A 10,927-nucleotide genomic window follows, 5' to 3' on the forward strand; every position below is an offset into this window, starting at 1 on the left:
AGCGCGCTCTCGCCTTGGATGTTGACCGTGGACCCGATGCTGAGCTTGGTCTTGCGGCACGACGTCTTGCACTGGCCGTTCTGGCCCGTCGACCCCGACGTGTACGGGTAGTCGGCTTCGGTGCAGATGCCGTTGGCCGAGATGTAGTCGAGCGCCTTCCAAGGCCAGCCGCCCTGGCAGCCTTCGCCCGAGCTCGAGTCGCAGCTCACGAGTTGCTGCTCCGAGAGGTCGAGGAGCGACCCCGTCGCGAGACAGTGCGCCTGCTCGGCCACGGCCACCGACGAGAACGTCCAGCACGACCCGCAGTTGCCCTGGTTCTTCACGGACGGGTTGCACTTGTCGGCGCTCCAGTCGATGCCAGCCGCTTCGGCCTGCTCGATCGTCAAGTCGCGGGCGACCGTGTCGGCGCGCAAGCGGCGCTCGGGCTGACCACGAGCGAACGACCCCTTGACGTACTCGGCAAACTCCTTCTCCGTCAAGAGCACGAACGGGTTGTTGGTCGAGAAGCGCGCCTCGGGGTGGTCGATGTTGAGCTGGTCCACGATCTTCTTGGTGGCCGCGAAGCGGACGATCTCGTCATCCGACACGTCCAGAGACTCTTGGTTGCTGCTGGGCTTGGCCAGGCCTTGCTCGATCGCGACTTTGCCGGCTTCCGTCGCCTTCCACGCCAACACTTCGGTGGCGAGCGTGGCGCGCTCGTCGTTGCTGAGCTGCATCGCCGCCGCCGACGTCGCGGCGAGGGCCATCGTGACAAAGGCGGTCTTCATGGTTGTGGTGGTGGTAGTGGTGTCGGAGACGACGCGAGTTGGAAAATGAGCCGATCGAAACGCAAGATCGAGCGAGGCGCCTCGAGACGGCGATGCCGTTGCGCGATCCGTGGTGCGTGAGGCAGGGCTAGGTCTCGAACATGGGACATCTCTGTCTGAGTCGAGGAAGCAGAATCAGATTATGAAGGTTAAGAAGGACCGTTGTTTTGTGCATGAGCAACGGACGGGAATGCGTTCGTTTGCGTAGTTAGGTACTATGGGCTCAGAAATAGTTGCTTTCATGCTTGGTCAGAGCGCTCGACGAGGAGCCCAAACGAATCATCTGTGTTGCGTTCGCTGGCGAATTGACTAGCGTGGGATATTGGTAGTTGGGTGAACTCAGATGCGACCAGCGTCAATGATGAAGTCGTCCACACATCGTAGAACCTCAAAGCACGAGTGAAGATGCACACCCACAAATCTGAATCGACGACTTCGCAAAGCCTTGAATGTTGCGCGCCGCTGCTTTTATAACACTTTGGGCGGAGAGAACGTGAACTATTTTGTACTCTAGTATAGCCTCGTCAACGGGTGATCAAATCCCGTGCCCCACTGGCATACACAGACCATGTATTACCCATTCGTCGCATCTCACGCTGGGGACGATTCTAACAATTCGTTAAAAGCTGCCAATACCGCTGTTGTCGAGCGCTCTTCAACGCCTGTCGTCGACTCAGATGAGCGATGACGGATGCCGCAAACGAAAAAGATAACGCGGCAAGACCACTGTCTTAAATCCACCGGCGCGCGTTTCGTAGACGCTGCCAAAGTCACAAGCCAACGCCAGTGATCTAGAGTGGGATCTGTGACGTTACGATCTGAGTTGGTGGACCTGCGTCTGAGTTCATCAGATGGGCGCTTCCCACGAACAATACACAGTACCTGGCATATTGTCAAAGACACTGCAAATAGTGCACTTTTATATTCGGTTTGCAAGTGGGTTCCACTTCTGTACCTTCCCAATAGTTGCCACGTCGTTTGCGAAACCCGCTTCCTCAGAAATGTTGACTCGGCAAAGAGAGTCGCTATTCCCAGTCATATCTGACTAGGGCCTCGCCAGACTAGCTAGGGCTTCATCTGAGTTGCTAGTCATAACAGTGAGCTTATCAATGTGCACTAGCGAGTTCAAGCAATATCGGAAAGTAACGTCCTCAAATGTAGATTTACTATCAAACAACATCGGTTCCCTTCCGCATCCTCTCCCAACCTATGCACACTAGCAATGCATTCCCGAAAGTGGAGACCTTCCCAAGATTCTAAATCTGAGCCGCGTTTCACCCACTAAACTCAGACAGAGATGTCCCATGTTCGAGACCTAGCCCTGCCTCACGCACCACGGATCGCGCGACGGCATCGCCGTCTCGAGGCGCCTCGCTCGACCTTGCGTTTCGATCGGCTCATTTTCCAACTCGCGTCGTCTCCGACACCACTACCACCACCACAACCATGAAGACCGCCTTTGTCACGATGGCCCTCGCCGCGACGTCGGCGGCGGCGATGCAGCTCAGCAACGACGAGCGCGCCACGCTCGCCACCGAAGTGTTGGCGTGGAAGGCGACGGAAGCCGGCAAAGTCGCGATCGAGCAAGGCCTGGCCAAGCCCAGCAGCAACCAAGAGTCTCTGGACGTGTCGGACGACGAGATCATCCGCTTCGCGGCCACCAAGAAGATCGTGGACCAGCTCAACATCGACCACCCCGAGGCGCGCTTCTCGACCAACAACCCGTTCGTGCTCTTGACGGAGAAGGAGTTTGCCGAGTACGTCAAGGGGTCGTTCGCTCGTGGCCAGCCCGAGCGCCGCTTGCGCGCCGACACGGTCGCCCGCGACTTGACGATCGAGCAGGCCGAAGCGGCTGGCATCGACTGGAGCGCCGACAAGTGCAACCCGTCCGTGAAGAACCAGGGCAACTGCGGGTCGTGCTGGACGTTCTCGTCGGTGGCCGTGGCCGAGCAGGCGCACTGTCTCGCGACGGGGTCGCTCCTCGACCTCTCGGAGCAGCAACTCGTGAGCTGCGACTCGAGCTCGGGCGAAGGCTGCCAGGGCGGCTGGCCTTGGAAGGCGCTCGACTACATCTCGGCCAACGGCATCTGCACCGAAGCCGACTACCCGTACACGTCAGGGTCGACGGGCCAGAACGGCCAGTGCAAGACGTCGTGCCGCAAGACCAAGCTCAGCATCGGGTCCACGGTCAACATCCAAGGCGAGAGCGCGCTCCAGTCGGCGCTCGACAAGCAGGCCGTCCAGGTCATCGTCGAGGCCGGCAACAACGTCTGGAAGAACTACCAGAGCGGCGTCGTCAAGTCGTGCCCTGGCTCGCAGTCGGACCACGCCGTGCTCGCGGTCGGCTACGGCACGCTCAGCGGCGTCAACCACTTCAAGATCAAGAACTCGTGGGGCACGTCGTGGGGCGCCGGTGGCTACATCTACTTGCAGCGCGGCGTCGGCAGCAACGGCATGTGCAACGTCGCCGAGCACCCGTCGTACCCCGAGATCAACACGACGCCGACGCCGACGTCGCAAGACCCGACCGATGGCCCGACCGATAGCCCGTCGCCGTCGACCAAGACGCCGTCCCCGACCACCAAGAGCCCGTCGCCGACCACCAAGACCCCTGTGCCGACCACGAAGAAGCCCAACAAGTGCCACGGCTGCACGGGGTGCTACTACCCGGATGGCGACGAGTGCTACAACGACTATGACGCCGAGTCGTGCCAAGACTTGAGCTGGGACTACGGCACCATCTGGTGCGGCAACTAGGCGCCAACACGGTCGTCGTATGTGTGTGCACACAATTCGTCCTCGCGATCTCTACGGCGCGGTACATGTCCAACGTCGTCGTCTAACAATGAAATTCCAGCCATTCGCGTGTATATCTCGTTCTGGTGCAGTTGGAGTCTGCAAAGCGGGTTGGTGAAGCTGTTGGTGATCTGGTGCCAGACATTAGTTTTGTAGTGCCTTTATGGCAACGATGGCTACACTTGTCGTGAGTCTCTGACGCCGCTCGTTTGGATTAATTTATAAAATCAAGACCGCGGAGGGCGACGCTTCTAGCATACCAAAATGGGAATAAGAAAAAGACTGCAGGTAAAGAGTAGAGAGGATCGATCTACGTACGGGCGATGGGGGGCCGCTTCGAGCGCGAGCGACGTTGGCATTTCGAGATGGTTGATCGATGCGTCGGGTACCACCTCCGACAACTATATCAGACCACTTGTCGGGAAGGATCCAAGGCGACGCAACGATGGAATATGCGACCATGGACGGTGTCGGAATGGCGTCGGAAGGGTAAACGTCGGGGGTGTCGCCGGTCGTGCGTAAGCGGCAATGAGCTACCGCCAATCCACTATGAAGCGTGTACGAGGAGAGCTCTCGGCAGTTGTACGCGCGTCCTGGGACGCCCCGACGATACCGCAGACCAGTGGGATCTCGTTATAGCGCGGGTATCTTCCGCAACTATACGCCCTGAGTCTGTATATTGAGGCTCAAGAAGACGACGCACTGTGGAGCTCGTGGGCGATGATGCGGCGCTGGAGTGGGCGCTTCATGTGCAATGAGCATAATGGGGCGGCCTGAACCGAGAAAGAACTGCCAAAACACTACTTTTTGCTGGCAACCCCTGGCATTTTTAGTCACTTGCAAAAATGTCAAATAACGTCAAAATTACCGAATCTGTCCACCCTGGGTCTAGAACCATCTCTTGGTCAACTGGAGGATCGTGGTTCTCATAGTTAACAATCTTCTTTGACGATGACAGCGCACTTGGTCCCGTGCCCACCGACTGGCGCGACTTCCCGACGTGGCTGCTGACGTTCTTGTCTGTCGCCGTCACGCGCGGTCTGGACGCGTACTTTACGGCGCCAAACTCGATGTGTACACACTCGTATCACGGCAGCTCAGATGGTCACCTTCAAGATGCCGCTCGCCGAGCTCCGCGCCAACGATGTGCGCGATGCAAAGCAGCTGCTGCTCACTGCTGTCGACGGCGCGATCTCCGAGAAGGTGTAGCACGGTGTTGGCGGGCTGTACGACATGTGGATGCGCCTTTGCACCCTTGCCTGCAACCATGATAGGCTTGCAGGCAACGGTGCAAAGGCACATTCACAAGCGTCGTAGGGCGACGACAGAAGAGCCAGACGAGCCCCCGCGCCGCCGCCTGCGCAGCCACGGCCCGGCGAGCGAAAGAAGAAGAAGAAGGAGATTGCTAGTCTCTACGTATGCGAAGTCTTTGTGTAATTATGGAGATAACGCGAAACAAGCTCGAATACAGCTCTGCGTGCGTGCTTGACGCCGGTGGAACAGGGATAGTTTCGTGCGGAACGCGTGAAGCACGCGTGAAGCAGTGTTTTTGTCCAAGGCCAAGCAATTGCGCCTTCTTGAGCCGCTTCGCCGGACCGCCATCTCGCTTAAGATGGCGGCGCAGTCAGCTCGCTAAATTCTGCAAGGCGTATCCACAATGATCGAAGACCAAGCCAACAGGCTCGTTTGCAATTTGCTCGTCCAGCTCCATTCCTCGTAGCTACAGTGTACATCACGCATTTAGACCCACCCACCAGTCTTTTCTTGGACGGCGGCGAACCCCAACACGGACTCTGTTCGTCTTCCCATGCACTTGCGCTTTAGCCTCGGGGACGAAAGCCGATGTACCTGGCGGCGGCTTTGTACTGAAGCGTTGCCTCCTCGTGCACGCCGCGTGGCAGTAGGGACGGCTGGGAATGTGATGTGGCGCTCTGGCGCACAGTCTTGCTGTAGCATGTAGTGACTCGGATGCTTGCCACCAGGGCATGCTTCGATGCGCTGTTGGATTGGTCGCCCATCGGCCCAACTCAACACAACACTGCTCGACAGCTGAAATCCGCCTTTAGGACGCTAGAGACGTCGCCCAATCGCCGTTGGGCTAGGATCTACTCGGCCTAACACACCACAACACTGCTCAACAACTGAAATCCGCCTTTAGGACGCTAGAGACGTCGCCCAATCGCTAGATTGGTTTCATTGGTCGAAATGTGATGCAGCCTTTCATTCGGCATTTGCCGATTGCATCAATTTACGGATATTCTGTTGGTATCCGGCGTTATAAATTGCGGCAGATGCCGAAATAACGGTATTTTGGATCATCATTTTCAGATCGGATCGCGAGGGACGGCGATGGACATGGCGGCCCAAGAGGGAAATGTTCGACCCGCGACGACCCATGAGAAGAAGGGTACGAAGATCATGGAGATATCTCCGAGGTAGACGTCGACGCATGTGATCCCAGACGAGCTCTATGGGGTGGATGACGTGGACGCTGTCGCCCAGCGATGTCGGATGCTCGAGGCCGAGGCGGTACTTGGAGACGTATACGTTCCATGCGCGAACGAATGTGTAGATGCACCGGGTCTTGAAGCAGCAAGAGGTCCGAGCTCGGATCCGCTCCTTTCGACTTGCTATCGCTCGGGCCGAGGTCGAGCACGACAAAGTACGAGGATGCGAGGCCAAGTACAACCTGAGCTCATTCTGCTCAAGACAAGCGAAGACGTAAAGGCCTTGAAGGGGCGGTACTACGACGCAAGGTACGGACGAGCTTGCACGGGGCAGGTGTTGAGAACGCTTGTAGACGGTCTTTTGTGGGCTTGGTGCCAGCCTACTCCCTCGAGGCGGAGACAGTACGTCAACAAACGACCTGCCGGTGGTCTACGCGCTAATATTGCAGATGATCGAGGACATTCTCGACTTGGCCGACAAGCCCAAGACTTTGCAAGGTACGCAGTATCATCTTTACTCTTAAGACCATCCATCGATGCCATGTAGCGGAGCTCGACGCCGTGCGCACCAAGAAACTCGAGCTACAGCAGCAAGTACCGTGCTCCTTGCCATGCATCTTGTGCAATGCAACTTTCTTTAGCTTCTCCTGCAAGAGAAGAATTGGACAGCGCTTACGAAACTCAGTTCGGGTCAGGCTCATCGCGTCGTGTCGCTCGAGAAGGAGATCCATGACCTTGAAGCGGAGATGACGCACATGGACGAGCAGTGCCACATGTCCCGCATGAGCCACCAAGACTGGATGAACAAGATCCAAGCGATTCGTGATCAGGTGTCTCCCATTAATTGTTTCCATTGAGATCTCAACCACCACATTGTGCCCAGGAAGCGCGAGTGAAGAAGCAGGCGTCGCGGCGTACCAAGTTGGCACCCCACACGACCAAAGCGACACAGTCCAAGTCGACACGCAACGTGACATCGCCGTACACCAAGTCGCCACTCCGACGTCGCGGCTCCCGTGCAGTTGAGCACACGACCGCCGCCGACCTCATCGAGTCCCTCCAAAAGCGGCGCTACACACCGGTACCGTCAAGCCCTCGCAAGCCCAAGAAACTCGACGACGAAGGCTATTAGTTTTTGCGACGCGTCATGTGGTCGTAAATAACAACCTGCATGTACTCGGCGGTCTTGATTTCGGTCCGAGTCGAATTGTCGCCCGGGTTGGCCTATGAAACTCCATGAGTGCAGCCGCCGCATCAAGCTACGTACTTTGGGGTCCACGTTGATGACCTTGCGATCGCGTTTGTTCTTGAAAAGCAAGCCCGTCTCGCTGTCCGCAATGACTTGAAAATTGGGGCTCGAGTTGGACGTGCAAGTCTGCGTCTCCCAGTTGTAGTAGCTTAAGTCGGAAGGTTTCGGCAAAAGGCGCTTCTTCCGCTCAAAGTATGGCTCGAACGGCTCCGACTTGAGACGCAGCGCATAGTCGATGTAGCCGCTCACTTCTTGGCCCTTTGGATTACGGTCTCGGATAAAGATGATCGACTATCCAGCGGTATCCATCAAGTTAGGAGCCCGATTCGTGTCCATATACTACCGTGAGCTTGCCGTTGCGAACCATCTCTTCGCGGCTTGCGAGCGCCGAGAGGAACGGCAGCTGGGAAAAGTCTTTGCCAGCGCTGGCAAGCTGCTTGGGCAAGTTGGTCTTTTGGGCGTTCCGCTCTCGCTCCGTCTTCTTCCGCGCCTCAAAGTCTTCGCGCCGGAGCGTCTCGCCCGTGCCGCGGTACCCGAGCTCGATGAGCTGCCGCGCGAGCTCTTCGTCTTCGAGGTAGAAGAGGTCCGTCTCGCTGATCTGCGAGTCCAAATAGTCTTCGTACGTGGCGTATGGGTCGAGCGAGTCGCTCGTAAACTGGAAGTCCGTCGGCGGGTCGTGCTCGGTCATCGCGCTCTCGAGTTCGATGCAAACCGACACGCCGTTTCTCAACTACCCGAGTAATTCACGGTTCCACCCGAAGGTCATTATCGTGGCACATATTAATCAATCAATCTCGGTGAATATCGACTACGGATCTCACAAGGACACTTGCTACTTCGCTAGTTGTCCGCCGAGGACAATTTAAGCATTTCCTAGTCTAGCAGCTACGTGATACTCTCTCGTCGATTGTGGGGAGCGTAATGCACCAACGCTACACCACCCACGCAGTCCGAGAACACAAACATCATGTGTATTCAAATGTGGACAATGACATCGATATGCACAAGTCACCAACGAAAGAGCAGAGACGAAGCACCACAAGACGCCTAGTTGCCGCACCAGATGGTGCCGTAGTCGCCGCTAAGATCTTCGCACGTCGCCGCATCAAAGTCGTAGCAGCCGTCACCGGCCGGGTAGTAGCACTGGCTGCAGCCGTGGCACTGGTCCGCCGTCGGCGCCGGCGTCGGCGCGGGTGTCTTGGTCGGCGGGTTTTGCGACGTGGGCGTCGGCGACGTGCTAATCTTGGGGTACGACGGGTGCTCGGCGACGTTGCACATGCCGTTGCTGCCGACGCCGCGCTGCAAGTAGATGTAGCCACCGGCGCCCCACGACGTGCCCCACGAGTTCTTGATCTTGAAGTGGTTGACGCCGCTGAGCGTGCCGTAGCCGACCGCGAGCACGGCGTGGTCCGACTGCGAGCCAGGGCACGACTTGACGACGCCGCTCTGGTAGTTCTTCCAGACGTTGTTGCCGGCCTCGACGATGACCTGGACGGCCTGCTTGTCGAGCGCCGACTGGAGCGCGCTCTCGCCTTGGATGTTGACCGTGGACCCGATGCTGAGCTTGGTCTTGCGGCACGACGTCTTGCACTGGCCGTTCTGGCCCGTCGACCCCGACGTGTACGGGTAGTCGGCTTCGGTGCAGATGCCGTTGGCCGAGATGTAGTCGAGCGCCTTCCAAGGCCAGCCGCCCTGGCAGCCTTCGCCCGAGCTCGAGTCGCAGCTCACGAGTTGCTGCTCCGAGAGGTCGAGGAGCGACCCCGTCGCGAGACAGTGCGCCTGCTCGGCCACGGCCACCGACGAGAACGTCCAGCACGACCCGCAGTTGCCCTGGTTCTTCACGGACGGGTTGCACTTGTCGGCGCTCCAGTCGATGCCAGCCGCTTCGGCCTGCTCGATCGTCAAGTCGCGGGCGACCGTGTCGGCGCGCAAGCGGCGCTCGGGCTGGCCACGAGCGAACGACCCCTTGACGTACTCGGCAAACTCCTTCTCCGTCAAGAGCACGAACGGGTTGTTGGTCGAGAAGCGCGCCTCGGGGTGGTCGATGTTGAGCTGGTCCACGATCTTCTTGGTGGCCGCGAAGCGGACGATCTCGTCATCCGACACGTCCAGAGACTCTTGGTTGCTGCTGGGCTTGGCCAGGCCTTGCTCGATCGCGACTTTGCCGGCTTCCGTCGCCTTCCACGCCAACACTTCGGTGGCGAGCGTGGCGCGCTCGTCGTTGCTGAGCTGCATCGCCGCCGCCGACGTCGCGGCGAGGGCCATCGTGACAAAGGCGGTCTTCATGGTTGTGGTGGTGGTAGTGGTGTCGGAGACGACGCGAGTTGGAAAATGAGCCGATCGAAACGCAAGGTCGAGCGAGGCGCCTCGAGACGGCGATGCCGTTGCGCGATCCGAGGTGCGTGAGGCAGGGCTAGGGTTCAGTCGACGTCTGAGTCTGCGGGTCTGAGTTGATCAAACCAGATTGAACTATGTGCAGTATGTGAACCCACGAGGGATAACCTCATGATTTTCTGTGATTGTTCAGCCGACAGAGTAGAATGTTGATTGCTACGGATGTCGTTTCGAAGCACGTCAAATGTACTATGGCTGCGGAGCGGCTTTGTTGTGTCTGTGTGCTCCGTTGCATGTAGTCTGTCAAATGAAATGACTTGAATGACGAGGACGTTACATTTTGGATCACAATGCCGGCGCACTCGCGGGCTGTGATAGGCTTCACATCCCGCCTTCTAGCTGCGTGTCTACCGTAGTAGGCCACTGACTACCGCTGTTTGCGACAACTGTTTGCGAACTCTGATGCAAGCCCACCTACTCAGATGCCGATGTCAATGATCCCACTTGAACCTTCTTTTGCTTGTTCCTTGGAACGGTGACACGCATGGGTCAGGATTCAACACCGTGATCCGACGACGTTATCTGGTGAGAATGGTGTAATAAAATCGGCCCCAGCGTATCCAAGCAAATCCAAAGAAAAACGCATGTCGTACGAGCAAATCATACGACGGTCGCCTTTAACTTCTCGACCATTTGACTGGTGGGCAGAGACGGGACATCTGGTTCATACCCATGATGGCGTCAAAGCTGCTACCGCTCGAACCAAAATCCACCAACGAAAAGATGCAATACGACCTAAACGTTGCCTCACGAGGAATACTCGTTATATCGTGTAAGCATATTATTGTAAGCTAGATTTCCCTTTGACACATTCATACGTGAGTTTGCACTTGTATAGTTGCGCAATTCGCCATATAGGCCCATTAGCCCAATGAAAGCCCCAGAGAACAATAGAAAAGCTACAGGAGAAGCTTCTTGCCCAGCCACGAGAAACAGAAGATACTCTTACCGGTATGCATCGAACAGAGGCGGCAAACTCAGCAGCGCAACATCCCACTGAGCTATGCCGGACCAAGCTCCAAGCTCCAATTCCGCAATGTGATCATTATACTCTGTTTCGACTTTGTAAAATACCCCGAATCGCTACTCAGAAGTGAATCTGAGCCCGTCAGATCATGATGCCTGCCACACGCAAAAACAAGTGCATCCAGAGTATGACTGTCGGGGAAGGGACGATCACTCCACAACCATAACAAAGTCAAGTATTCCCCACGACTACGCACCGTTATAACCCT

At 57.2% G+C, this 10,927-nt stretch overlaps 6 protein-coding genes across 6 annotated transcripts in view; 3 read left to right on the forward strand and 3 right to left on the reverse strand.

The window, feature by feature from the left end:
* SDRG_02536 (hypothetical protein) overlaps nucleotides 1-767 on the reverse strand; it is a gene marked incomplete at both ends in the record, with an annotated part of 1,527 nt that extends 760 nt beyond the window's left edge. The window contains one exon of the mRNA XM_008608131.1: nucleotides 34-767. Coding sequence (XP_008606353.1) covers nucleotides 34-767 — 734 coding nt within the window. The remainder of the gene's footprint in view (nucleotides 1-33) is intronic.
* Nucleotides 768-2,252: 1,485 nt separating this feature from the next.
* Nucleotides 2,253-3,623, forward strand: SDRG_02537 (hypothetical protein; the record flags this gene model as incomplete). Its single annotated transcript, XM_008608132.1, has 1 exon — nucleotides 2,253-3,623. One exon carries the CDS (start codon nucleotides 2,253-2,255, stop codon nucleotides 3,561-3,563), a length of 1,311 nt encoding a protein of 436 aa, XP_008606354.1. The 3' UTR covers nucleotides 3,564-3,623.
* Nucleotides 3,624-5,951: 2,328 nt separating this feature from the next.
* Nucleotides 5,952-7,075, forward strand: SDRG_02538 (hypothetical protein; the record flags this gene model as incomplete). The annotated part of the gene is made up of 10 exons (XM_008608133.1): nucleotides 5,952-6,009; nucleotides 6,064-6,131; nucleotides 6,175-6,264; nucleotides 6,312-6,358; nucleotides 6,403-6,451; nucleotides 6,499-6,547; nucleotides 6,597-6,643; nucleotides 6,691-6,879; nucleotides 6,933-6,963; nucleotides 7,002-7,075. 10 exons carry the CDS (start codon nucleotides 5,952-5,954, stop codon nucleotides 7,073-7,075), a joined length of 702 nt encoding a protein of 233 aa, XP_008606355.1.
* Nucleotides 7,076-7,156: 81 nt separating this feature from the next.
* Nucleotides 7,157-8,019, reverse strand: SDRG_02539 (hypothetical protein). The gene is made up of 3 exons (XM_008608134.1): nucleotides 7,642-8,019; nucleotides 7,317-7,589; nucleotides 7,157-7,273 (listed from the first exon to the last, which is right to left on the reverse strand). The coding sequence occupies exons 1-3, from the start codon at nucleotides 7,984-7,986 to the stop codon at nucleotides 7,178-7,180; spliced, it is 714 nt and encodes a 237-aa protein (XP_008606356.1). The 5' UTR covers nucleotides 7,987-8,019; the 3' UTR covers nucleotides 7,157-7,177.
* Nucleotides 8,020-8,189: 170 nt separating this feature from the next.
* On the reverse strand, nucleotides 8,190-9,682 carry SDRG_02540 (hypothetical protein). Its single transcript, XM_008608135.1, has one exon. It carries the CDS (start codon nucleotides 9,582-9,584, stop codon nucleotides 8,346-8,348), a length of 1,239 nt encoding a protein of 412 aa, XP_008606357.1. The 5' UTR covers nucleotides 9,585-9,682; the 3' UTR covers nucleotides 8,190-8,345.
* A 1,125-nt stretch (nucleotides 9,683-10,807) lies between these two features.
* SDRG_02541 (hypothetical protein) overlaps nucleotides 10,808-10,927 on the forward strand; it is a gene marked incomplete at its 5' end in the record, with an annotated part of 1,630 nt that continues 1,510 nt past the window's right edge. The window contains one exon of the mRNA XM_008608136.1: nucleotides 10,808-10,852. Within this exon, the coding sequence (XP_008606358.1) occupies nucleotides 10,808-10,852 (45 nt within the window). The remainder of the gene's footprint in view (nucleotides 10,853-10,927) is intronic.

This window comes from Saprolegnia diclina (genome assembly GCF_000281045.1).
Source record: "Saprolegnia diclina VS20 unplaced genomic scaffold supercont1.6, whole genome shotgun sequence".
In the NCBI taxonomy this organism is placed as follows: domain Eukaryota; phylum Oomycota; class Saprolegniomycetes; order Saprolegniales; family Saprolegniaceae; genus Saprolegnia; species Saprolegnia diclina.